Raw genomic sequence first — 27565 nt, forward strand, 5'->3', positions numbered from 1 at the left:
CTGATACCCGGATAGAAGGCAACGACCAACTGTCACTATATATATATATATATATATATATATATATGACCAATAATCACATGCCTGTGTATCTAATAGACCAATCATCTTGCTCCTTTCTTGATTAACCAGCCTTCTCCCTAACCTTCTGAGTGCATCTACAGGTCATTCAGTTCACACACACCAGGTGTTCTGGGGTAACTTCAGTGCATTTGGCTAGTAAGTATAAAGTGTGTCCAAGACAATTGAAATGGATGTGGAGGCGATTTCAGCCCAAGTGACTCATGTCCATACGGAGGCTATTTATGCAGATTTAATTAATTAATTGCAGAGATTGAACAGATTTTGAGCTGAGTCACCATCTAAGTGGGTCAACAGAACTACTATATATATATATTTACATCGATTCATTTAGCAGACGCTTTTATCCAAAGCGACTTCCAAGAGATATATATATATATATATATATATATTGTAACTTTGCTGATACATACAGATGGAACTTTCAACAGATCCATCCAGATTAGTCCGACTCTGTATGTGTGTGTAATATATATATATATATATATATATATATATATATATATATATATATATATATATATATATATATATATATATATATATATATATATATATATGACATCCATCTGTATGTATCAGAAAAGTTACAATATCGGGGGTCAGAGAGGAACAGAGAGAGAATGATGAAGAGAGAAATAGAGAGAATGAGAGCTACACTGGAGACAGAGAAATGGAAAGATAAACAATTGAACAACCTTGCGCAGGAATAGTTCATCATTCACTCTGTGTTAGAGTACTTCACCCCACATTGTCACAAATGAAACCTGACATGACACCTGAAAAAAATATATTCATTTATATCACTTTATTCATATCATCTCATTAACTGCAAGTCATTAGAACTCATTTGTCAAAACTCCCTGTTGGTGCATTCAGAAACCTTACAATATAATTAGTATTATTCATAACAAGAGCAACAATTAAAAACCTGTACATATGTTACATGTGTACTGTAAATACTGTATGTACATTCTATCAGAGACTTGGGCTTCACAAGGGCATACAACTGAGAAACAATGGCTACTATATCAGCTAGCTGTGAAAATGGGTCAGGACCTCAATCCTGAAAAAAAAAAACTTTGGCAGGCCACTATCTGCCTGTCCAAAAAACGAGACTATTGGCCCCTAAGCTAAAGCCAACATCAGTCTGATGCCCTTTGTCTGTATATAAATCCTACGCAGATGTGACTCAACCACGATTCTTCTGCACAACACCAATTCGAGTTAAACCACCAAACTAAAGCCCAAACGTGGCCTCGGGGGGGATAACAAATGTTTAGGCACCAAACCAAGTCTGTTACAATGGCTAGAGACGAGAGTGAGCCGTGTTCTGATCAGCCTCCAAGCTCTCCCCACTGGGAAGCTGCAGCTCTGCCTCCTTGCATGGCTGTTGTCAGTGGTATATGATATGATCTTTTAGTCAAGGCATGTTTGATCACTTTCTGCTTAGTCATATTTATAATTTACATTGACATTAAGAATTGTTAGAGCACTGAGTATACATATATGGAGCCCTGATGCTGTTCCAAGGGCCTTTCACACTTGACCTAGGAGAAGGGTAGACTAGGCCAGCATCCATCCACACCAAACTAGCCCTGTCATAGTCCACTAGCTTTCATGCTCAGGTTTGCATAAACGGTGGACTTAAGCAAGATGTGCCGATGTGTGCTCCAGTGTGAATGGCCCTCGAGATTGTGCCTCTGCAAAACACTATCATCATTGACTTCTGGTCCAGACCTGGGTCCAGATCTGGGTCCAGATCTGGGTCCAGATCTGGGTCAAACACTTGAGGCATGCTTTTTTTGTTATCCCCAGTACGGTTAAACCGATGGAGCACTTACCAACAGTGAAAAGTCTGTATAAACCAAATGCATCTTTAAAACGTTCAGAAACATGTCTGATCTAGTCTAGTCTACACTCCTGGGCCAAACCATTAAGATCTTACTCCCAGTGACCAACAGTATGACCTATAGGCTTCCTACATCTACTCACCAGTGTACTCACTGGTTTGCCTTTTGTGCATTTAAAGCTCAGCATTGTGATTCAAGAGCTGTTTGGCTTTAGAGGGGAAAACAAAACCACCCCAATTGTATTTTTTAGTATAGTTTCTTTATGTTTTGTTCTTTGCCCTACTCTCTGCATGGCCTAGCATTTAGCATGGGCATTTTATAAAATGTTTTGCATCAAATACACTATGAACATGATAAACTGACCCAAATGCCCTTGAATGTCCTGGACTCAATGGCTGGTTTAGGGTACTCTCTAAAGCCACAGTCAGCAATACGTGTCCACCATTACTGAGGACCCCTCACAAGTAAACAATGAAGCAGATGCCTCCAGTGACACTTTCACATGCAAACAGCACTTTGTTTTCTATAATACAACTGTAGTGTACAGATAACAATACAGAAGAAGAAACAATTAATGAAGTCAAAGGTCCTTGTTTTTGGTACGATTCTGATAAGACAGTTGACAATATTTCGCCATTTCTCTAGGTCATAATATTCCGCAGTGGTAGCTCCAAAACATTTTCTAAAAGTGAAGTGAGAACGCGCCTTAGGATATGTAGGCTTTAAGCCACAGGAGTGTTGATTTTGACTGGTCTGCTAAAGCAGATATAGCTGGCTGTGGCTTTCCTTGTACGTGTCCCTGTGCTGTTTACGATGTGTCTGTACTCACAGACAGAGCAGAGAGGGAAGTCCGCAATGCTGGATCAGTGTGTCAGCTTGTCTGCTTTCCAAATATTCAGCTCAATTATTTTGATAAATAACTCCTTCAGATAATTAACTATTCTAAACTAACATATTCCAGCTCATATTCTTACGTTTTTCTTACTTAGCTATGAAATACTGACAATTATGTGATAGCTGACAGTTAGCTAACTGTGTAAACCTGCTTTTTGGAACACAGCACTCTTACAGGAAGCTACATGGGGCTGACTGTACATAGCACAGGTGAAGTAATGGCTTTTATTGCTCAGAGGGGCACGAGGTAAACATTTGGTGCATAAATAGCATACAGTTAAAACCATTCTTTATACCTGGAACACCAGGGTAGGGGCCGCTGTCTGTTTCTCTTCAATCCATTCCATTTATCTTTCAGATGCAGAATAAAGTTGTTTTGAATAATTCTGTAGTGGATTTATGACAATAAGATTTAGTTTAATCTGTGTTTACTAATCAAGTTTTATTGACAAAAATAACAAATTTCCTTTATTTGTTATTCTAATTCTTTACTATTTGGAATAAATTGAATTTAAACCGTCCTGCCCCAACCCTGCATGGTCCACACTACAGTCAAGTCAGAAACCTTGTAATTAGTATCAATATTAGGATCAAATCAGGACTCTGGTAGTGCTCAGGTATATCCCTGTACACAAGGATGCAGTCCTATATCCATACAGTACTATATCCATACAGTACTATATCCATATAGTACTACATCCATACAGTACTATATCCATACAGGACTTTGGCCATAGTGTAGTACATCCATACAGTACTATATCTATACAGTACTATGTCCATACAGTACTATATCTATACAGTACTATGTCCATATCCATACAGTACTATATCTATACAGTACTATGTCCATATCCATACAGTACTATATCTATACAGTACTATGTCCATATCCATACAGTACTATATCTATACAGTACTATGTCCATATCCATACAGTACTATATCTATACAGTACTATGTCCATATCCATACAGTACTATGTCTATACAGTACTATGTCCATATCCATACAGTACTATATCTATACAGTACTATGTCCATATCCATACAGTACTATGTCTATACAGTACTATGTCCATATCCATACAGTACTATATCTATACAGTACTATGTCCATATCCATACAGTACTATGTCTATACAGTACTATGTCCATATCCATACAGTACTATATCTATACAGTACTATGTCCATATCCATACAGTACTATGTCCTAACACCACCACAGTAGTCCTCCTCTTCCTCCTCCATAAGAACAAAAACAGACTTTATAAAATGCATAGACGACCAGTATCAAAATGCCCTTGTAGTCCCCTGATGGAGTCAGCCAAGTGTCATTGTGATAGAGTAACAGGTAAGCAAAGGGCCAACTGGACCGAGGATTCAGGATGAAGAGGCTGTGCATGTGAGAGTGTGTGTGTGTCATGATTTACATGCAAAAACATGGATGGAAGATGAAACATCACATGCAGTAAAAGTCCTACTGCTTCAAAAAAGACATTTCTGAAGTTGACTTGAACTGGAGTGGCCAGCTACGTTTATAGTTAGAAAGGTTTTGGCTCTGGTAAGGATTGTGTCCAGTGTTGTGTTATGGACCACCTTCAGGGGAACTCCTCTGATAGTTATCACGGCACACTAAACACTGATGGAACTGCCAGCAGCCCCCCCTTCTGGCTGCTGGGGGATAGTGCACCTCCTAGAGCAGCAGGACAGTGTGATGGTTCTGTAGTGCAGTACGGCACAATCGTGTTCTGTACAGTATGTACGTGGGTGGAGTTAATTCAGAGGCTTCTGGGTGAATAAAATCCAGTGCTCTGATTGGACATCTTTCAAGATGGGGGTGCGTCTCTGACTAAAGAAAAGATGATAATGAGGCACTTTATGTGAATGTATCATTCACTCTCTCACGCCAGTCAAACCATATGCTTCATCATACCTCAGTCGATAAATCACTCCAACGGATGGTGATATCTCTCCGCTAAGCCCGGTGCTGACCCAGTGGCTCTGACACTGCCTCCTCCTGGCCATTTTTAGAAATGTAACATCTAAGCCGTGTTGTATGGGTGCACCATAAGCATTGCCTCCAACGTCACATTGTCACACCACGTTGCAGAGTCGTAGCCACATTCTCCATACCTCCAGTTGGTGACCAAGCAACTGTGTGCTGTCCAGAGGCAGAAGGCACCTGTGGAGGCCTGACCAGTTCACATCCAGCTGCTGTCCGCTGCTCGCAGACACCACAGCACTGTCCAGCAGAGTTACAGGGAGGGACCATACCGTCATGAGCAAGCAAGGAGAATAAATATCACCATTTGTTCTTGTCTATATAGTCTCTATATATTGAACTCCATAGATATATATATATAAAAATAAAAAAGAAGCCATCTAAATCATATTTTCATGCTAAAGTATATTAGAAACAAATATCATTATTATACTAGTTTAACTAGTTAGCGGCCTGGGCAGCTGCCAGGCTGGTTTCTACGGAGAAACCTCCTGTAGTGGGCGCTAGCGCTCTGTATTTTGGTTTGTAAAGTTTGAACAAAAGGGTTAGATGCAGTTGTTAAGATTACTTGCATATCCATTTTAGATAGATGAGATGGTGATTATGAGGATGATGATCATGATAATGAAGTTAATACACACTTATTATCACAATTGATGAGGATTTACACACTAACAGATAGAACTGACCATGGAGATACAGACTCGTACAGTGGTGGGATTTGGAGGGTTGAGGTCAGGGGTTAAAAGGCGGGATGTGTATAGCAGGGGTGTGTCATCAGCAAGCTCAGTCCTGTTATGTTCCGCAGTGTGGGGGGAGGAGCCAGCCAATCAGAAAAATTGCTCTTCCTGTCATCCTATTCGATGACAGACTTTAGGAACTGCCAGCCAATTAGAGACAGAGTCCTCCCTGTCGGCCAATCGGATGGCTCCCCTGTAGGACCTGAGACAGTTTCTGCTGGCTGGGCTTTAGCCAGGGACCGGGTGCATGTGGGGGTTGCCACGACGAGGTACTCCAGGGGTCGCGCCACTCCCCTAACCCTGCGATGCTTGCCGCAGACATGCTGACCTCTGATAGGCTGGCCAGGGACTCTGCGTCGGATTGATCCACCTCCAAGGGCATGAGGAAGGAGAACAGAGCTTTCTGATTGGTTCTCTGTCCAGAAATTCCAGCATTCTCCACTGATGCAGCAGCATCCGCCTCTGGCTTCCACCTCTGAGGATCAGGCCCCGCCTCCATCTCCTCCTGTCCACTCGCCCTGCCCCTTTCGCCTGCTTTACCATCCTTAGGGTGCATCTTATTGGATAAGGGGAGGTGTATCTGTTCTTTCTCTCTCTCTCTGTCCATATTTCTTTCTCTGTCTCTCTTTCTCTCCCTCTCCATCTTCCGCTCGCTCGGAGTTTCCCTACTTTGATCAGACCTTTGTCTGTCTGTCTGCCTCCTTTCTTCCACTCCCTTCTCCTCCACCCCGATCTCCTTGTCCCAGCGTCGCAATGCATTCCTGGGTAAACTCTGGGATTGCTTCCCCTGTTCCCTACTTCCTGACTGTGGCTTGGAGGTGTGGCTAACGCGGACTACCTGACTCTCTTCCTCCTCTGGCCAATCCAGGTCGTCCAGGTCCGTGTCTGGACAAACGTTCCCCCTCCCCCTTCCCGCTCTCCCCCCCAGGCTACCTTCCTTGGACTGCCTCCCCCTCCTCCGCCCCCCTCCCCTGGCCTCCCCGAGGTCAGTGTTGGGTCTGGACCTGGGCAGCGAGCGACTCTTATCTAAGGTTACTGGATCCACACCCGACTCCTCTGGGTGGGAGGAGGGCGAGGAGGCGACGGCCCCGGACTCATGGTCTGAAAGGAGAGAGTGAGAGAGGTAGAGAAACAGTTAGGAGAGAGAGAAAAAGGGTAGTTAGAGGGGAAAGAGTCTGGCACTCTGGAGTGCCATTTAAAGGGACAGTTCCAGGGTTTGAAGGATGAATAAAGCACAAACATGTCACAATGTGTCTGCTTTAGGGTTCTGTGTTCAGCAATGGGCAGCCCACCAGGAACACTGAGCTCTTTCCCTGTAATCCCACTGTTTCAACACACAATCTCTGCCTTTCCCCTCCCTGATGGACACACTGTGCTCACTGCTGTTGCTGAAAGAACTCCTTCTAGGTCTTCTTATTGAAACAGATGGAACTCCACTGATTAGAAAGTTCTCTTTTTCTGATAAAGAACTGCCAAGAGAAATCTCGACACAGCAAAACATATCACCACACAACATGACTACATCCCATTATGAAGACAGAACAGAACATCACAGGACATGAATATTCCCAATACGTCACAAACTGGATGGCGTGATGTGGCTTCATGTTAAGGTTATGGTATCTACTACAGATCCCACCAGGTGACAGTGGAGAGAATGGACAATCTCTGTTGACGAGATCAAATATAAAGAGGATGAAGGGATGAGGAGGAGAAACCAAAGAAAAAAGTGAGTGACTAACAGGGAGGGTTACCAACCGCGTATTCTCTGTCCTGCCGATGACATAGAAACAGGGCTCTCCCTGCTTGGAGTTGGTCATACACAGAGACAGACTGGACAGCTCCACTGAGAGATGGAGAACAGGGGAAAGAGAAAAGGAGAAGACAGGAAAGGAGAGGAAGAAGAATCCAAACATGGAAAGAGAGAGAGAGAAGTCAGAAATCAGGATAGATTCAGTGTTCCCAGCACCACATTGTACAGTTGGAAGCAGAGAAGAGAAAAAGGGTAACAGGTCCGATAGGGACTAGCAGACCGACGGAAAATTGGAAGATAGAAGTTTCCAGCAAACCTTTTAGACCCCACATGTCTCCACTCCCCTTCACGTGCACCCCCACGCCTCCCCCCCCCTCCTCACCGTAGTCAGGGACGTAACCGTTGCCCTTCTTGAGGACCAGGTGGATGCGGTGCCCCCCCCTGCGTATCTGCTCCACCGCCTGGCTGTGGGTCATCCCCACTGTACTGTCCCCATTGATCTCCACCAGCTGGTCACTCACCTGCGGGACACAGCACCGGCTCAGAGACGTAGACAACATTCCTTCCACAGTTATAGTACTGCGAGGAAATGCTAAGATCATTGATGAAGAATGGACATTGTGTGTGTGTGTCTTACCTGGATCTTGTGTGAGCGTGAGGCAGGACCCCCCTCCATGAGGCCCAGCACGTAGAGCCCCATGTTGTACTCACTGCCCCCCCTCAGGGAGAAACCAAAACCAGTGGGGCCACGCTCCAGATCCACGCTGTAGAATTTAGACTCCTGCTAGAGAGGAGAGAAGAGAGGAGGAGAGAGGAGAGGAGAAGAGGGGAAGAGAGAGGAGAGGAGGAGAGGAGAGGAGAGAAGAGAGGAGAGGAGAGAGGAGGAGAGAGGAGAGGAGAGAGGAGAGGAGAGGAGAGGAGAGAGGAGAGGAGAGAGGAGAGGAGAGAAGAGAGGAGGAGAGAGGAGAGGAGAGAAGAGAGGAGGAGAGAGGAGAGGACAGAGGAGAGGAGAGGAGAGAAGAGAGGAGGAGAGAGGAGAGGAGAGAGGAGGAGAGAGGAGAAGAGAGAGGAGAGAGGAGAAGAGAGAGGAGAGAGGAGAAGAGAGGGGAGAGGAGGAGAGGAGAAGAGAGGAGAGGGGAGAGGAGGAGAGAGGGAGAGGAGGAGAGAGGAGAGGAGGAGAGAGGAGAGGAGGAGAGGGGAAGAGAGAGGAGAGGAGGAGAGAGGAGAGGGGAGAGGAGGAGAGAGGAGAGGGGAGAGGAGGAGAGAGGAGAGGAGAAGAGGGGAAGAGAGAGGAGAGGAGGAGAGAGGAGAGGGGAGAGGAGGAGAGAGGAGAGGAGGAGAGAGGAGAGGGGAGAGGAGGAGAGAGGAGAGGAGAAGAGGGGAAGAGAGAGGAGAGAGGAGAGAGGAGAGGGGAGAGGAGGAGAGGAGGGGAAGAGAGAGGAGAGGAGGAGAGAGGAGAGGGGAGAGGAGGAGAGAGGAAGAGAGAGGAGAGGAGGAGAGAGGAGAGGGAGAGGAGGAGAGAGGAAGAGAGAGGAGAGGAGGAGAGAGGAGAGGGGAGAGGAGGAGAGGATGAGAGAGGAGAGGGGAGAGGAGAAGAGGGGAAGAGAGAGGAGAGTGGAGAGGGGAGAGGAGGAGAGGAGGAGAGAGGAGAGGAGGGAGTGATACAATGTACACTGTCACCGTTTTATGATTTCACATACTGTACAGTATGTACAGCTACAAGGAGTGTCATCGCCTTGGTAACTCAGCTCACCTTTGGCTTGCCCCTGTGACCTTTCCTGACCCTGCCATCAGGGTCCAGCTCTGCAGCTTCTGATACACTGGAGGGGTCTAGGGAGACAGGGACAGGGGGATGAGGAGAGCAGGAGAGAAAGGAGGGAGATTTAGTACTGACTAAGAGGAAGGTAAAGAGGGATACAACCTCTTGGTATACGTCCTGGGAGTGTGATTGTGAGTGTGTGTGTACATACTGGTGTGTGATCGGGGGATGATGGTGAGGCGGAGTGTGTTTCCCGCTCGACGGAGGATCTGGGCGAGGTCTCTGTGGGGCAGAGTGACCACGGAGCGCCCCTCCACAGCCTCCAGCTGGTCCCCTGGCTGGATGTGGCCGCTCCGCGCCGCAGGGCTGCCCCGACGCACCGTCACAAAGCGGTGAGACAGCATGGATGAGGCTGGAGCGCACACACACACGCACACAGACACACACACACACACACACACACACACACACAGACAGACACAGAGTCAGGTCTGACGGTAGACAAGAAGACCCTGCAGTCACACTGTGTCCTGACCCGGAGTTAGGGGGACGTGGTGGAGTCTGTGTGAACACAGGCAGACATCCTACATTACAGGAGAAGACGGCTGGTGTCTTAAAATAGCCTCCTCAGCCTCTTCGTGGCCAAACGCCATGACAGAGCTGCTAATAATTAATGTGAGACTCAATTATTGAACGAAGGCCAACTTCCGGTGGTGAAATTAAGTGATGCTTGTACGCATCAATGCACAGTGTTCAGATGTCCCAGGAAGCAATGGGCTCAATCTAGCACACATACCTCAGTCTCCAGTCGGACTGTATGAGCCTGTCTGTCTGTCTGTCTGTTTGAGAGTGTGTGTGTGTGTGTGTGTAATCTGAGTTTATGGTACTGCGTGTATTGTACTGCAGGCTACATGATCTTTCTAGGAGCACATGGAGAGGGATATGCAGACTGTAGTTACTACAACCCCCCCTCCCACACACACACACTCCACGCAGGCAGAAACACACAAAACTTAGCCTGGATCTTCTCCACCCCTCCACCTGATCCAAAACCTCAGGGGTGGAAACTTGAGAGAAAGAGAAAAAGAGGAAACGAGAAGCAGTTCTCAGAGGCATTTTCTGCCTGAGGGAGACTGTAACAAGCTGACAGACAGGCTGACAACCAGACAGGCTGCCAGACAGACAGGCTGCCAGACAGACAGGCTTCCAGACAGACAGGCTGCCAGAGAGCAGGCTGTGGGCCAGTGAGGAGAGAACCATTAGAGAACCATTATCATGAGGATCCACTAAAGCCTGTCTGCCAGCCTGCCTGCCTGCCTGCCTGCCTGCCTGTCTGCCTGCCTCTCTTCACACGCTCCATTACAGACAGGAGCTAGGATCACCTGATCTCACACAGCACATTAACCCTGTACACCCTGGGAGGGAGAGAGAGGGATGGAGAGAGAGAAGGAGGGGGCAGGGATAGGGGTTCTTGAAAGGGTTCGAGGGCTGGATTACAGTGGGGGGGAAAGAGAGGGAGGACGGCTTAAGTCAGAGACGGAGGGGGAAAAAAAGGGGCAGAGAAAAGCAGGAGAGAGAAAGAGGATTAAAACGTGGTACATGGTAAACACGTCCAAAGGGCACCGCAGGATAAGACCATCGCCCCACCCCCACCCACCCCACCCCACACCACCCCCTCACCCCACCCCCACCCACCCCCACGGACAGCAGCAGCCTCAGTGAGGCTGAAGGGATGAAAGGAGTAGGTAGTCTCTGCGCTCACTCACACAGCTCTGCGGGGACGTCCATGGTGATAAACAGAGCAGCATAATCTGGGTCTACGCGTGAGGGAGAGAGAGAGACTGACCACCCACCACACACACACACACACACACTCTCAGCCAGCTGGGTGGGTGTAATCCAGCCAACGGAGCAGTGCTGTGACCTATGGTCCAGGGGCCAGTACCCCCCCCCCCCCATCAGCACCACACACACACCCTGGGGAGGCCATTAGAACATCTAGATCAATGATGACCATCACAGCCCGTATATTGATCCCTGGATGAGTCCATGGTTGGGAACAGGCTGGTACTGCCCCGGGGCAGTGTATGAGTGGAGAAGGCAGGAAGGGGGTTAATGGGTTTAGTTTAGCCAGGTTGCTGGTAGCCACACAGTCCCTGACTATCAGACTGTACGGTGGAGGTTCACACAGAAGAGCTAAACCTGCAGCTTCTGACATAGCATGCCTGTTAGAGCAAGTGGACTCTCTCTCTTTCTCCTGTGTGTGTGTATGTGTGTGTGTGTGTGTGTGTTTATATGAACTCAAGATGACGTGTTCTATTTCTATTTTTCTACTCTTACTCCACCCTCTCTTATCCCATTTCCCCTCCCTCCCCCCCTTCTTCCACCATCTCTTTGTCCCTCCTACCATCACTAAGGTCGTATGTGGATACAGTCAATATACACTGATAAAAAGTACAATTTACATACTGCAGTACTGCACGAGTCCACTTACATTTCACTTACTGCATCTACTAGATGCTATTATCCTAAGAGACTTACTGAGGGTCCAAAGTACATCTCTTTACATAGTGTAGTCAGCCAATAAAGGGACATGACTCAAATCCGCCCAATTGCGTTTCGGCTTTTTTAGGCATCTGAGGTCAATATTAGCACACAAACAATGGTCCTCATATAGTCCCAAAGTACAGGTTAGGAAACGCACACACAACCGACAAGTGTCTGTGTGTGATGAAAGTGACCAAGATTTCAGAGGAGCTGTCATTATCTAGGGAACTGATGTAGAACCACTTCAATCAGCACTCATACTGTGTGTAAGGACAGACTGAGGAGTTTAAACATGTTAAATACTGCAGCTCCTCGAGACAGACTGTTTATAATTACAGTTCATATCTAATGTAGCATCAAAGGTCATGTTAGATACAATTCAATAAACACGGGAGGGTCTATACACAAACAAAAGTGCGTGCGCGCACACACACACACACACACAGTTGCTCCACTTGCTTTTATCACATGAACACTGGTACATAGTGTAGTTATTACTAGGGTAGCTTAATAATGAATAAAACATACATTATTAAGAATCCATGCATCTTTTAGACCTCCCATATGAATATAGAAAGTAGCTCACATGATTTCTTAATCCAGCAGTTCACATGACCTTCTACTGACAGAGTTGAAACTCAGCTGGTTGGTCAATGAAGACAGACATGTGAGAACTGTCATGTGACGTTTGTTTGCCTGCTCCATTCTACTGTGTTCTTGTTGACTAAATCCTTGTACTCTTGTTATCATCTAATGTTTTTACATCTTCCTGTTTGAAACATACATGTTTCATTACATTAATATTAACAGGTCTGATACCTCTCCCAGTACCTCTCCCTCTGTCCCACTTAGGAGTGGTTAGAGAGTTAAAGAGAACACACACACACACACACACACACAAGACACACACACACACACAGGACAGCAGACACACACAGCAGCATCAAGGCATACGCACACTCTTTAATGCAGAGCCACAGCTGGAAATACACAGCACAGCTGGTCTACTGGGTGAGAGAGAGAAAGAAGAGATGGAGAAAGAGAGAGGAAAATGAGAGAGCAATTGAGAGAGAGAATAATGAGTACGAGAGAGAGAAAAAGAGAAAGAGAGAAAAAGACAGTTAAAGGGAGAGAGACAGAGAGAGAAAAACAGAGATAAAGGAAAGAGAGAAGGGGTTAGGATTAGCTGTAGCTGTACAGTACATGCAGGGGTTAGTCAGTGAAGTAGATAGCAAGGCTTATGTTGCATAACAATCTCCAGGAGCATGTCCACTGAAAACTACAAAATGACACCCACCCAAACACCTCGTCTTTGTCTATGAGCTAAAGCCAGATTAAGTACAGTGTAGTCTGCACTGCTGCAAGAACCCAGAGAGATAGAGAACTCCTTTCCCCTGTTGTTCTGATCCTCCTCCCTGACACCACCCTCACACATACATAGTTCTGACAAGTGACTTACCTTCTCAAATCCTCCAACAGGATGTCAGCGTTACAGGTTTAGCCATATTTGTGTTTGAATCCTGAGCCAGTTGTGGGTACTCTAGGACAATGTGGTGCCTTCAGGTCGCACTGTCAAAGACCCAGCACTGGCTCAGACTCACCTGGTTAAATAAAGGTTACATAAAACAAACGTGACAGGAATCAGGGTGTAAGCGCGTGTGGTGCGTGCGTGCGCGGCTGTGCAAACGTGTGTCCGTGTCCTACTGTGCGTGTGAGGTCCCTTGCATTTGTGTGTACTGCTGTGTCACTAACTCCAGTTAGCGTGGAGCAGCGTATTCCTTGAACAATGATGACATAATCATTTGTACATGGAGACGTTGTTCAGCCCTGGTCTGGCGCTCTGTGCCAGGGTAACGCTCCAGAGGTACGGAGAGCTGGCAGCTGTGCACCCCTGTCGGTGCCAGAGCCCTTGCATAACACACACACACACATACACACACATACATGGAGCACAATCTGTTCACAACAGACAGTCACACACATACCGGCATGTATAGAACACATGGCTGGACAGTCAACCATAGACACACACGCACACACTCCATCTGGTTAACTTATCTCAACAACCCTCCCCAAGCACTGAAGAAACACTAAACAAACATGTAAACAAACATGTAAACAAGCATGTGAACAAGGGTTAGCGATGTAAACAGGCGTGCCTCCTTTCTGCGAGACTACAGCAGCTTCGAGAAGTGATTGTAACGTTCTGGATCCTAACAGCTAGACTTACAGTAGTTCTGACAGCATGTTTGGTCACAAACAGCTAACGTTTTATTTAGATTCCCTGACATTTAAAACTCTTTAGACACCGTTATGTGCTTTCCCCAAAAGAAAATTGGGCACACCCACAGGGTTTTCAGGATTGATACAGAGTGATGCTGACGTGTCTCTACCTGCATGTGTGGGCAATATCCTCCAGCCAAAGGTCACATGACCACAGCAAGGACAGTCACCCAACAAAGTTAACATCCATACCGAACACCACCTAAGCTAAAGCCTTCCCAATGCAGTTCTGGGTAGAGCCTAAAGGAGTGTGTGGAGAGGGGAGGATGGATGGAGGAGGGTGGAGGGGGAGTGGAGATGACTGTTACAGGGTGAAGGGCATGCAGTGGAGGGATGGAAGGCAGGAGAAGGGTAGAGAGCTGGGGTGGAGGAAAGTGGAGGAGGGGGATGACGGCTGCAGGAGAGAACGACGAAAAAGACACGGATGGAGAAAGATGGAGGGATGGATGGAGGATAAGGGAGGAAGGAAGATGGAGGGTTCATGCTATTTGAATGACCGAGGACTTGGTACCGTATGTGGGGCATAGATCCTCCCCACTGCGCCTGGATAGGTACACACACACTTTAATACACGACCCACAAGTGACATGTCCTTTGAGGCAGAGACATGCCCATGCATGCACGCACACACACACACACACACGAAGAGATGTTCCAAAAATAGAAAACAGAGACACCAACATACTGAGTACACAGACACACTTAGTAGCTGAAGCAGAAGTGCTGACAGGGATCCCAAACACACACACACACACACACACACATACGGCCCCAGTGATGCAGAAAAACAGCAGAAAAGAACTGGCTGCCAGATTTAATGTTCTTATATCAGACAGACAGGGTGTGTATTTGCGTGTGTGTGTGTGTGTGTGTGTGCGTGTGTGTGTGTGTGTGTGTGTGTGTGCGTGCAGACAAACAGGACGGACGCTACATGAGATGACCCTACATGAGCTCATTCAGACTTGATGGGTGGGACACACAGCAAACAGCCAGAGTAACTACAGTCCTTAGTTAACCATGTTTTTAATCATCTTTTGGAGATTCAGCTCTAATGATGAAAGAGAGAATAGCCATAGAATACAATTACAAAGTACTGGTTTAAACAATGATCTGTTAAGAACACTTCTGTAAATTGTGAACTCTGTCAATGAGTGTGGGGATCCCCTGGTGTGTGTGTGTGTGTATGTGTGTGTCTTTATGTACGTGTGTGTGTGTCTGCATGACTGCCTCCCCATTTTTTCATGAGAAACTGAGAGGTAGGCACGCTAAACTGATCACGCATGCATGCACTCACACACAGTCAACCTGGTCCATGGGCACTCACTCACACACACACACACACACACACACACAGTCAACCTGGTCCAAGAAGCAGGGCATTCATCACAACTGATTAAGGCTGGAGGGGGGGCTGAAAATATTTCTGGCATCTCAGTTTCATGCAGGTTAGCCACAGCTGGTTAAGTGCAGAAAAAATACCTTAACACAAGCTAGCTAGCACTAGAATAGACTGTAGTACAGTACTGCCTAAACCCAGGCTAGCTAGCCCTAGTACAGACTTAAAGTTAGCTAAATGTAATATGTACTGTACATATACTGCATGCTGGTTGCATGTTAGTATGGTCTCACGGCTCTGTTGCTTTTACCTGGGCTCAGAAGCTGTAACTCATGTCCACTACGTCAGCTCTGTCAACACATACCAGAAACTGATCTGCTACTCAGAGACTGTCTAGGACTAAGACCAAGCCTGCACTGAAAATAATGACAGCTGCTTTTGACCAAGCAGAGAACTGTTTTTGAACTGAAAGCAGATTGACCGTAAACTTTACATGAAGACAGAGAAAAAGTAAGAAGTACAAGAACAAGAATAGTTACGTTTTGAGTCCTTGACAGTTTTCAGCGCAGACTGCAGTCTCTCCAACATTTTTCCTGCCTGGCCGATTGGGTGAGATAATAATCCAAATAATCCCAAAATAACCTAAATCTGTGTTCTAAATGACTGCCTCGCACACATATACTAACGCACTGCAAATATCGGACTCTCTCTCCCTCTGTCTGTCTCTGGTTGTGGGAGACCAGTCGTGCATGTGGAACTGGCCAACTGCAACTGAGTATCAGCAGGAGCAGGAGAGGGCGATACTGAGAGGGCGATACTAAGAGGAGGGAGGGGAGGGGGGAGCGGGGAAGGAGGGGAGGGGAACTGGGACGGACGGGGGGAAAAGAGTGACAGAAAAGGCGAGGGAAACAGAGACAGACAGAGATCATTTTAATACTGCTCAGTGCCAATTCATACGACACAGAATAGGGAGAAAAGAGGAAGAAAAAAAAGATTGAAGGGGAGGAAGAGAGACAGAGGGAGGGAAGAGGGAGAGACGGAGAGAGAAAAGTAGGGGAGACAGAAATAGGGGGAGAGAGAGAGAGACTCCTAAGAGCAGCAGCAGATAACAGTGAATGGAAAGTAGGGAGATGATAAAGGAGCTGGGGTTCACAATACACAACATAGCAGCTAAATGACGTTTATCCTTCTGTGTTCTTTGACTGAAATAACACACACACACACACACACACACTCAGTCGAGGAACCAAACTGCATGTGCAGACTATTGAGCAGAACTGGCTTCTGGATATGGACCACACACGCACACGCACACACGCACACACGCACACACACACACATCGGTAATGATCATCTAGGCATGACACAGAAGGGATCAAAGCTCACCACGCACAGTCAAACTCTACCTCACTAGGACCGAGTTCTGAAACGGGAGACTAAAGATTGTCCCAGAGCACCGTAAGAGCGTTCTACCATGCACTGAGGCATGATGAGGCTGACTCAAAACTCCTGAGGGTCCAACATGCCAAACTCAACGTACAATCCTCGACTGTACATGATGGAATTAAACACATCATGTGCTACAGACATGTTTTATTCATTTCCTAACTCTTTTTATGGGTACTGGGAGCATGTATTGTATGTGGAGTAAGTAAGGATTGAACCCACAACCTTGGAAAATGAGTTTTGTAACCGACTGAGCAACACAACTTTGGTGCAAGGTCAGCAGGGATGAACTGGTCAGCTCCAATGGAAATCAAACCTCACAACCTTGAGCTTCTAAGAGTTAAAGGCTCCAAACCAAGACAGCTCCAACGGACCAGGGAGTGATCAAACCCACGATGATAAGCCAGCATTCCTGCAGATGCTGTCAGGAGACAGGCTTGCTAAACCCATCATGCTGGGATCATCCGCAGTGTTTACTCCCCTGGAGAGAGACTGAGGAGGACTCTGAAGGGTTTCCACATCTGAGAGCTTCATATATCACAGGATTGGCCAACAACATCACAGGATTGACCAACACCAGGATTTCATAGCGGCATGGTCCAGATGAAGGGATGGCAGGAGGAAGCTCCTTCTTGGATGTATCTCTGGCACTGATAGGCCCACAAATTCAGACAAAAAGACATCCGAGGACGACTCACCACCATTGGCCACGTCTTGAGAGGCAATGACGAATCCGAAGCCCTCCCCAGGTCGTCTCCTGAGCTCCACCTCCAGGGTCTTCGGCCCTCCTCGGCTGTCCACCTGTCCTTTAGCCACGGCCCCCAGGGACGAGCTCCTGGAGGGGGGGGGACCCCTGGCACTCTCCTCCACCCCCTGCCAGTCCCTGGGCTCCAGCGTCAGGGTAACGGGGACAGAGTCCAGGAAGCTGGTGCTCTGGACCAGGGACGGCGGGTCTGCGGCCGGGCTGGGAGGGGCCAGACTCCCAGGGGGGTGGAGGTGGGGGTTAGGGTGAGGGTGGGAGGGCAGCAAGGCATCTGAGGCTGAGGAAGGCATGTCGGAGGAGGCGTGGCCTGATGGGCCAGGGGGGCCAGGGGGGGAAGAGGGGGATTTGTAGAGGTTGGGGGAGACAAGCGAGTGGGATCCTGCAGAAAAAGAGAGACAAGGAGAGAGCGCAAAAAAAATGTAGTGTCCATGACTGAAACTCGGAACCGAGATGTATGTGTCAGGTGTGTCCAGTCCACTCACCCCCTCTGTAGACCAGCAGCACCACGTCTCCCTGCTTGGTGTGGTCCTGCAGAACTCTCTGGACCTGGGAATACCAACACACCCGCTCACATGTCCATCCACACTGCATAGCCCACAGCTCTCCTGGCTCTGTGGGCTCTACTGTACTGTACACTACCACTACCAACCTGTGTGAAGCTGAGGCCCTGGACGTCCGCTCCGTTGATCTTGACGATGGTGTCCCCTGGCTGCAGGGAGGGGCACTGCCTCCTGTCCCACACCCTCTTCACCAGGGCCAGCTGCCCCCCCGGCCCCCCTGCTGTCATGTTGAAGCCCATCCCCCCGCCCTCGCTCCTGCCCAAAGCTACGGGCACTAGCTCCCCAGGCCCAGGCCCAGGCCCAGGCCCAGCCCCAGGCCCAGCCCCAGCCCCAGGCCCGGCCCCGGCACCAGAGCTGGACCCTGGGGAGGGCAGGGTGCTGGAGTTCCCCCTGGGAGGGTGGTTGTTGGCAGGGCAACCGTTAAAGCCACATGAGGGCACCTCAGAGGGGGGGCTGAGAGTGAGGGAGGTTTGGGGCATAGGGGGGCGCTGGCAGGGACCCCCGGGGGGCGTGGAGCTGCCAGTCTCAGGCTGGGACAGGGGGAGTTTGGAGATGGGCAGGGCGATGGTGGAGAGGTCACTCTCTGACGACTTGGAGCTCTGGGCAGGGAGAGTGCTGCTGTTGTAGCGAATCAGAGACGACCTGGAAGCAGGAAGAGGAAGAGATGTAGAAAGGATGTTGAAAGGCTGGAGTCGAAAGGAACCACCCCAAGTCTATACCTGGGTGGTCGTGATTTACCTGCTTTGACTGCCAACCACTGAGGCACCATCCGAATCACTCTGACTGGCTGAAGACCTTTCTGGTGGAGGAGGGGGGGGCACACCCCTGCTGTGGGAGGAGCCTGGGCCAGGCCCAGGAAGCCCATTGGTCAGAGGAGCATAAGAGGGAGGGGCCAAGGCCGCATTCCCATTGGCGTCCAGCCCAGAGGCCCCTCCCCCTCTGAAATAGTTGGCGTTGTGTTGGTGGTGAATTGGGAGGGCGCGGTTGAGGTTGGCCAAGCCGGGGGGGTGGGGGGCCTCGGCGGGGGTGGAGGGCTGGGAGGAGGAGGCCGAGGCTGAGGCGGCGTCGGGGGCCTTTTTAGGGCAGCCGTCTGGGTTGTAGAGCATGGGGTAGCCCCGCCTTAGCACCACGTCCACGCTGTGACCCATGGGGACAGACTTGAGCATCTCCACCACCTCCTTGTGGGACAGACCCAGGACGCAGCTGTCGTTGATGTAGACCAGGAGATCAGCTGGAGGACAAACAAACGCACACAATGAAAGTGTGTGTCTGTGGGGGCATGTGAATGCATGCGTGCAATGTCAGTGCTTGGGTCAGCCTGTGCCAGATACCTTCCTGTCTGTGCACGGTGGTGCACGTGAGCTGTCCTGACTAAGGGGATAGTAAGGGATAGCTGGAATATAATCCCTCAGTGGGATTAGGGTTAGATCCGGAGATTCTGACCATGAGAAAACCTCACAACCACATACCGCTAATCCCACCCATAGAGACTGAGGGAGGGAGGGCGAGTAAATGAGATTCAAAAATAGAGAGAGAAGGAGAAAGTGAGTGAAAAAATAAAGAAATAAAAAGGGATGATGGTTGGGTGACGTGAGGTAGGTCTGAGTAAAGACATTGGAAGGAAGGAAGGAAGGAAGGAAGGAAGGAAGGAAGGAAGAGATGAAGAAAGAGTAAGTTGGGAGAGAGAGAGGGGGGCGAGAGACAACGTGCCTGTGTTGAGTGCGGGGGGTCCTCCTGGTGTAACACTGTACACCTGTAAGAACTCCCTGGGCCTGCTGCCTCCTACGATGTTGAAGCCAAACCCTCGAGGGCCTTTCGACAGACGCGTGTGGATGGAATAGCCCTTAAGTTCTGCTGGCTGGTCTGTAAACTCAGGCACTGGGACACACACACACACACACAGGACACAGATTTACTGCTTGGACAAACATGTACACATCAATGTTTGTGAATACATGGGTACTAATCATACATGATATGAGACGATGGTTTGCACTAAGCGAACAGTAGCTTGTACTTGTCTTATCCTTGCTAATGTAAGAACTCTTATTACAAGGGTTTATTTTGTGACTCTGATTCTCTCCATTCATAACAGATCAAAATTAAAGCCTGCCCTACATACAGTGAGAAGAGATATACATGAGACAAGAAGCTGTCAACAGGGATTGAGAGGTCCTGTTGATCCCTCTCTCCCAGCGTGATCCCAATGAATGTTTGAGGACCCAGATTTGTTGTGATTCTACAGCACCCTCTACTGTGCAAGGGGATACACTGCAATTACTTTCACTGCTCCTGCCAAACTGGACGTAAAATAACATCAGAAGAAGAAGCAGAAGACAATGTCCTTTCATCACAGGACAGTCCACACACATGAAAAACTATGCAAAATAGAACAGAGTTTAATTTGAAAGTAATGAGAAGAGAAAGACAAGAGAAACAATGAGATAGATTGAGACATTGACAGAATGATTCAATGAATCGGCACCGAAGAGTGAGGGATTAACAATGAGAGAGAGAGAGATAGACAGACATAGAGACATATAGACATAGAGAGAGACAGAGAGAGAGAGAGAGAGAGAGAGAGAGATAAAGGACTGTGTGGGACAGGGACTCACACTCTGTCTTGCTGACGATCTCTTTGCTCTGAGCCCTGGGATCCAACCAGCTGGTGGTCTTGGAGTTGTGACTGCACACACAGAGAAACCATCATCATCACCATCATCCATTCATCCTCAGCCACAGCTCAGTCAGTTGGGACTCACTCAATGTAGTATGGTTCTCCTGAGTCGCTGAAGGCGAGCTCCCAGTTCTGGGGCAGCGCCCCCCCCCTGGTGCTGCCAGCCCTGCTGAGCGTGCCGCTGGCTCCGTTCTCCGCTCCGCTGGCGTCCCTGACCCCCGACTCCCATGACTGGCTGAGGGGCAGGCCAGCAGGGGGCGCACTGCCAGCTCCCACCGAGCCTGCTGCCAGCACACACAGCACACAAAAACACTTTTAATTCCCCAAAATAGTGTTGAACTTATCTTAGCTAAATCCCCAATCAAGCGCTTTGCTCTGCAGAAGCCTTAAGAGTAAACACTCATCTCAATCCTCACTCATCTCTCTTCACTGGCCTTTTGCCCAACAATACTGGTTCAACTGAGGTAATATCCCTAACATCCACATGTGCTCTTCAGCAAGACACTTCTATTAGAGATCTGTCAAATGTGACAGATGCATGTTTGGGTAAATGTCCACCACTATACTTGTGTATATGTGCTCATAGTGATGCCGTTTTTTGAGTTTCAAATGTATTTGCCGTTTGAAACATGTTATGGTCCTATGCATTCAAATGATGTCAGATGTCAAATGAATCAGAAGGTTGCCGGTTCGATTTGTGCAAAATGACGTCCCTGGGCAAGGCATCCTACTTGCCTCGGGGGGATGTCCCTGGATAAGAGTGTCTGCTAAATGACTAAATGTAAATGTCAATGTTTGTGTGAGATTACCTGAGAGGCCAGAGTCCTCCTCGCTGTTCTCCCCTTCTTCCACAGCCTTCTCCAGGTTGCTAAGAGACTTGCTGCGTGTTCTAAAGTTCCGGAGCAGGTTGCGGTGCTCCTGGTACGTGATTGGTGGGCTCTCTGGGCCAATGTGGACTGGTCGTGGTGTACCATAGTAGTTCCCTAAATGGACAAAGAGCAGGAAGTGGTCAGGGGAAGTTTGGTTAACAATTAAAAGAAAATATTCATCTACAAAAACATCCATGCAACAAATGGTTTAAGTTTTATAGGGTTAAGGGGTTAATAGATTGTTCTTTAAACGTTAAGTTGTGGATTGAAACCTGTGGAACAGGATCAGGTCTCTGTTGAAGCTGCAGTAGAGACTGTTAGACCAACTAAGCACCAGGAGAACGGACAGTTTGTGCCTGCTAAGTGCCTCTGTTCCACGCTAACACTAATGCATAGTTAAACCCCTCAGATTTGATCAAGCCACTGCCCCATGGCCCAGGGTGTCAAAGGGTTCACTGTCCACAGCCTGGGGAGATGAGAGAGAGAGTTAGAGAGAGAGAGTTAAAGAGAGAGAGAGTTAGAGAGAGAGAGTTAAAGAGAGAGAGAGTTAAAGAGAGAGATAAAGAGTTAAAGATAGAGTGACAAAGAGGTTTCAGAGAAGTGGTTTGATTCAAACACGTTGGAGAAGGAACAGCAGAGAGATGGTTGACACCAGAAGAGAGTCACTCAGGTGCTATTTCCATCCCTATTACTCATTTTGATCTTATTCCTCCTGCTTGTCACATTGTGGTGGAGGAAAGAAGAAATAAAACAGGCGGCGGCAGAAGAGGAGAGGAAGCGAGGTAAGAGAGGGGGAAACAGGAGAGGGGGATTAGGGAGAAAAGAGGCTTTTCTGCTGCACAGAATGATACAAAATAGACTCCAGCACGGTTCCACTCTCCAACTCTGACATCACAGATGACAGGGGCTCCAATTTAGACTGATGGTGTATGTGTGCATGTGTATGTATGTGTGTGTGTGTGTGTGTGTGTACGAATGTCCACGTGCCTGCATAATGACCACCTCATCAATATTAATGCTTTCAGAACAATTTCACACATCCTCTTTGTGAGACACACACACACCATCTCCGCATATCACACACCCACCATCTCTCCATATAACACACACCCTTCTGTCTGCATATCACACACACCCCCCATCTCTGCATTTCCCCAGCCACAGCATCATACTCATCCTAGATAGATGTTTACACTTGCAGCCCACAGACACCTCTGTACCACAGATTTTAATGTATTGTTTATGTATGCATTAGCACTGAGTTGCCAGGAAGAGGACAGCTAGAACAGGATTATGGTTGTTCTCCAAATGACGGACACGCACACAAGTTTGTATTGCTATTCTTGTGGGGACAAAAGAAATTCAGTCCCGTAAAAAATCCGGTTTTCCCTAACCCCCCCAAAAAAACCTGAACCTAACCCAAGCTCTAAAGCAATCCCTAACCCCTAATCCCAACCGAGATGGATATACAAATACTTTGTTCCTGTACTGAAGCAGATTTTCTGACAACTTGTGTCAGACTGTGTTGTGTGTGGAAAAGTTTTGAAAGGTTTTAAAAACATTTTTGAAAGGTTGAAAAAAGTTTCGAAAAAATGTGAACCTGTTTGTGTCATGTTGGTGTGTGGAAACTTATTTTCAAAGGATGAAATAACATTTAAAAAGTTAGGATACAACTAGAAACGTGTTTGTGCTGTGTTGTGTGTGAAAAAAAAAGTTTTCAAAGGTTTAATAAATATATATATTTTTTAAGTACGTTATGGATGAGACAGAGGGCGTTAGCGATGTCAACATGACATCTCTGAATCCCAACCCATATGTAATTTTAACCCAAACACAAGTTCAAACTCTAAACCTCCACAAATAAGACTTCAACTTGTGAGGACCAAGAAAATGTCCCCACAAGTTTGAATTGTCCTTGTTTTATTATTCTTGAGGGGACTTCTGGCCCCCACAACCAACAAACAAGTCCACACTCCCACACACAGGACAGAAACCTAATGTCTGTTTATGTTAGTTAGGGGCTGTCATAGCTCAGTGGCCGTTGAAGGTCGAGTCCACATCCCACAAAGCCATCTGTTGTACATGTCCAGCTATCTCGTTAAAATAATGAGGTGAGCCATCTCCTGTGCGTGTGTGTGTGTGTGGGTGTGTGTGAGCGTGCAGTTAATTTGGTATGTGTGTGTGTGTATGTGTGTGCTTGTGTATCTGGGCCACTCATTAGGGATTTTGGTAGTGGCTGGATCAGCAGGACAGATGACAGGCCTAACACGTGAGAGCAGAGTGAGGCAGGAGACTGGCCCTGTAGGAGGGCTGCTCTGATAGGACCACACATGCTCTGCCCCCACGGACCACGGGATGACACCTGTCATCATCCAGGTAACACACACAGGCACAGACAGACACACAGAGACACAGGCACAATCCCCCCCCCACACACACACACACACACACACACACACACACACACACACACACACGGTCGTACCCTTGAACTTGCCGCTCTCCAGCAAGGCTCCAGACTCCTCCAGGGAGAAGAACTCCTCGATGGAGACAAAGTTGTAGTCCACCCCAGAGATCTCTCCATCACGGGGCTGCCGCGTCGTGCCTGGAGGTGGGCATCATCATCATCATCATCATCATCATCTTTACATTTCTGTGTCTCAGCCGTGGAATAGGGATGTGTAACGTGTGGAAGCTGCCAGATTGAGGTAGCTGCTGCTCAGACATACAGTGAGGCAGCCTGGGAACACTGGGAGAGAAGGATCAACAGGACCTCTCAATCCCTGTTGAAAGGCTGTGTGTGTGTGTGTGTGTGTGTTTGTGCTCTTCGTTAGAACAAACACTTGAAAAATTCCACTCTCCTTTCAGCGTCAACTTGTTTGCGTGTGTGAAAATTCCATTTGGCACTCAAAAACGTCCATGTCATTCTCTTTTATAATATATCAAGTTCATAACAAGTGCCTGACCCTTGGAACTAGTTATTTTGGTCACGCCTTAATAGGAGCTGCTCTCTTAGGGGGAATGGGATAGCTGGGGAGAGAGGCTGAGCAGGCTGGAGAAAAAACTAGTATAAGTGAGGGGGGGGGCGGGGTAGGCAGAGAAAAGGTTGGGGTTGGAGTAATGAAGTGTTTTTCATCCTGAATGAACCCGCTGGAATGAAATCTGGTGACAGTTGCCGTGGAAACCCTGTGAGTGCCTAGCACTCAGTGATCTTTCACATACAGCTGGTTTGTTTCTGAAAGCAGGCACAAACACATGGATCTACATTTGATTGAATAAGTGCAGAAATGTAAGGCTGCATGTATGTATGTATATATGTATGTATGTTTTATGTGTGTATTTCTGCATGTGTGTGTGCACGTGTGTAATAATGACCGCATGCGTGTGTTTCAGTGGAAGAGACTCACAGGGCACGGCGCGCAGGTACAGATTCTCCCTGATGACCTGCTGCAGCTGGCTGTCCATGGAGCCAGGAGTAAAGCACTTACTGAGATACAACCTCAGGTCCTTACACAGCGTAGAACCTGGGGAGAACACACACACACACACACACACACAGTCAGCACAGAGGACGCACATCAGCACACAGTACACACGTTTACTGTTTCATCCTGAGCTTCTGTTGATGTTTTACAGGGTCTTCCTGCAATATTCGGAGGTGTGGGTTTCTGTTCTGAAGTGCCATGACTAAACACAGCCCCAGACATGGCACAGCCTCCTTCCTATGACTGACAGGCAGGGGCTGAGCCAAACACACTCAGACACACTCTGGCACACACAGACATGCATATGCAGACACATAAGCGTGCGCAAACACACACACACACACACACACACACACACACACACACACACACACACACACACACACACACACACACACACACACACACACACACACACACACACACACACACACACACACACACACACACACTCTGGGCCTGACAGACAGAGAGATGAGTTGTCTAAGACATCCCAGTCACAGTGGAAGCAGAGTGACCTCTTTAAGTAGGCTCAGTGCTGCAGGATAACCCCTCAGTATCTGTTATACACAGATATACTCTGCTCTGCTCTGTTCTGTTTTATTCTGTTGCTATGTTCTGGTCTGCTCTGTTCTGTTCTATTATCTTGCTCTGCTATGTTCTGCTCTGTTCTGCTACAGCATATTTGGTTCCAGTGCGCTCGGTAATGTTGTGTTTCCTCTGGACTGCTCAACTCTACTGTGTTCTACTCAACTCTACTGTGTTCTACTCAACTCTACTGTGTTCTACTCAACTCTACTGTGTTCTACTCTACTGTGTTCTACTCTACTCTCAGTGCCCTGGAACACTTCTCGTCTCATTCTGACTTCCATCTGGGGAAGCCCTCACTCAAAACGTTGACTAATATTCTCAGTTCATGAACGGAATATAAATTCACTTCCAGCATTGAGTGAATTGGATGTTGAATTGAATTATTATCGACCCCCTCCAGAACCAAGCCAGACATTACAGATACCCCCATCCTGAAGAGATCCCATATGGTATGATGGAGGGAAAACAACCGCACAGAAAGAAAAAGAGAGAAAGATTTAAACAAGACAAGTAGAGGGAGATTGAGAGGGTGATATCCTTGGGTATGGTTGAGGAGAGTTGTGATGTCGATGTCGCTTATGTAAGGGATTTCATGTCCCATTTTGATCTTCTCCATCAATCCTTCCTCCACATTCTGACTTCACATTCTGACTTCTTAATGCACAGAGGCGGGCCCAAAGGCACTCACGGACACACACATATGAACACACAAACAAAGGTACACAGTCAAACACACATATGAACACACAAACATAGGTACACATTCAAACACACATATGAACACACAAACAAAGGTACACAGTCAAACACACATATGAACACACAAACATAGGTACACATTCAAACACACATATGAACACACACACGTACTTTGAGCAATACTCTCTAAAACCTTCATTTTTTCAAGTGCTTTACGAGTCAAGTGACAGGTGACTTCCCTGTATTGACGGGCTGAATACATTTCCCTTTCAGAGGGAGTAACCTACTCTGTACCCATCCACACACACACACACATACACACACACAGACTCATACACACAAAATCACAAACACACCCTTCCCTTGACAGAGATCAATTCTACTCAACATCAACAGCATCCTGAGAGGTTAAGTAATAGAGTCCAGACAGTCACTTCCACTTAGAGTGAACTAGCTATCTTCACCAGACACAATGTTTACACACGCACAACAGGGAATGGACGACAGAACAGACTCCCACAACTCTAGGACTCTAGGCCCAGCCCTAGCCCCAGCCTCCAATCCCCAGCCTCCAGCCCCCAGCATGATGTACAGTTTATGGTCACATTTCCCTCAGACAGAGGGAAGACTGAGAGCAGAACGGACTGGTACGCTGTCATGACAGATCCCATCATCCCAGCCTCCCTCCTCCTGGAGACATGTTAATAATAGACACGTCTCACATACTCAGGGGTCATGCTGAGGAGAGGGTTATTCAGGGGCGTACCTGGAGAGACAGTTTTGATGCGGATGGGGTGGGGGCAGGAGTTGAGGACCCCTCTCACGTCTCCCAGGGTCATCCCCAGGACAGGCGTGCCCCCGATCTCCAAGATGACGTCGCCAACCGTAGCCCCTCCCCCCGGTGCTGCTGTGACAAATGGAAACTCTCCGTAGTCAGCACCGCCTCCGATGGCCACGCCCAACTCCCCCGAGCCGCCGCCCAGCGGCACGAAGCTCTCCTGCACCTTGGAGCGCCAGTGCAGCTTCTTCACCGTGGCCTTAGACATGGTGGCGCTGCAACACAGGGAGCATATTCTGTCACAACACCGCACAGGCTGACAGAGGGAGAACACTGTCACAACAGGATAGCACAGGGAGCAGGGTATCACAGGGAGGAGGGTATCACAGGGAGCAGGGTATCACAGGGAGGAGGGTATCACAGTGAGCAGGGTATCACAGTGAGC

At 47.9% G+C, this 27565-nt stretch overlaps 1 protein-coding gene across 1 annotated transcript; it reads right to left on the bottom strand.

The window, feature by feature from the left end:
• Positions 1-4926: 4926 nt before the first annotated feature.
• Positions 4927-27388, bottom strand: magixa (MAGI family member, X-linked a). The gene is made up of 18 exons (XM_084679042.1): positions 27109-27388; positions 24975-25091; positions 24053-24172; positions 21508-21681; positions 20784-20982; positions 20637-20707; positions 19732-19899; positions 18760-19252; positions 18111-18663; positions 17944-18007; positions 17397-17840; positions 9298-9498; positions 9081-9157; positions 7965-8111; positions 7710-7848; positions 6508-6675; positions 5874-6105; positions 4927-5074 (listed from the first exon to the last, which is right to left on the bottom strand). The coding sequence occupies exons 1-18, from the start codon at positions 27386-27388 to the stop codon at positions 4927-4929; spliced, it is 3795 nt and encodes a 1264-aa protein (XP_084535168.1).
• Between the last annotated feature and the right edge of the window lie 177 nt (positions 27389-27565).

Source organism: Hypomesus nipponensis, chromosome 18, assembly GCF_054491055.1.
Source record: "Hypomesus nipponensis isolate SF chromosome 18, ASM5449105v1, whole genome shotgun sequence".
NCBI lineage: Eukaryota > Metazoa > Chordata > Actinopteri > Osmeriformes > Osmeridae > Hypomesus > Hypomesus nipponensis.

Coding starts and splice junctions, on each gene's coding strand:
- magixa (XM_084679042.1), bottom strand. CDS start 27,388: ATGTCTAAGGCCACGGTGAAGAAGCTGCACTGGCGCTCCAAGGTGCAG. Junction 20,708..20,783: donor GGAGAACCATACTACATTGA/GTGAGTCCCAAC, acceptor CTGTGTGTGCAG/TCACAACTCCAAGACCACCA. Junction 9,158..9,297: donor CATCCCCCGATCACACACCA/GTATGTACACAC, acceptor CTGTCTCCCTAG/ACCCCTCCAGTGTATCAGAA.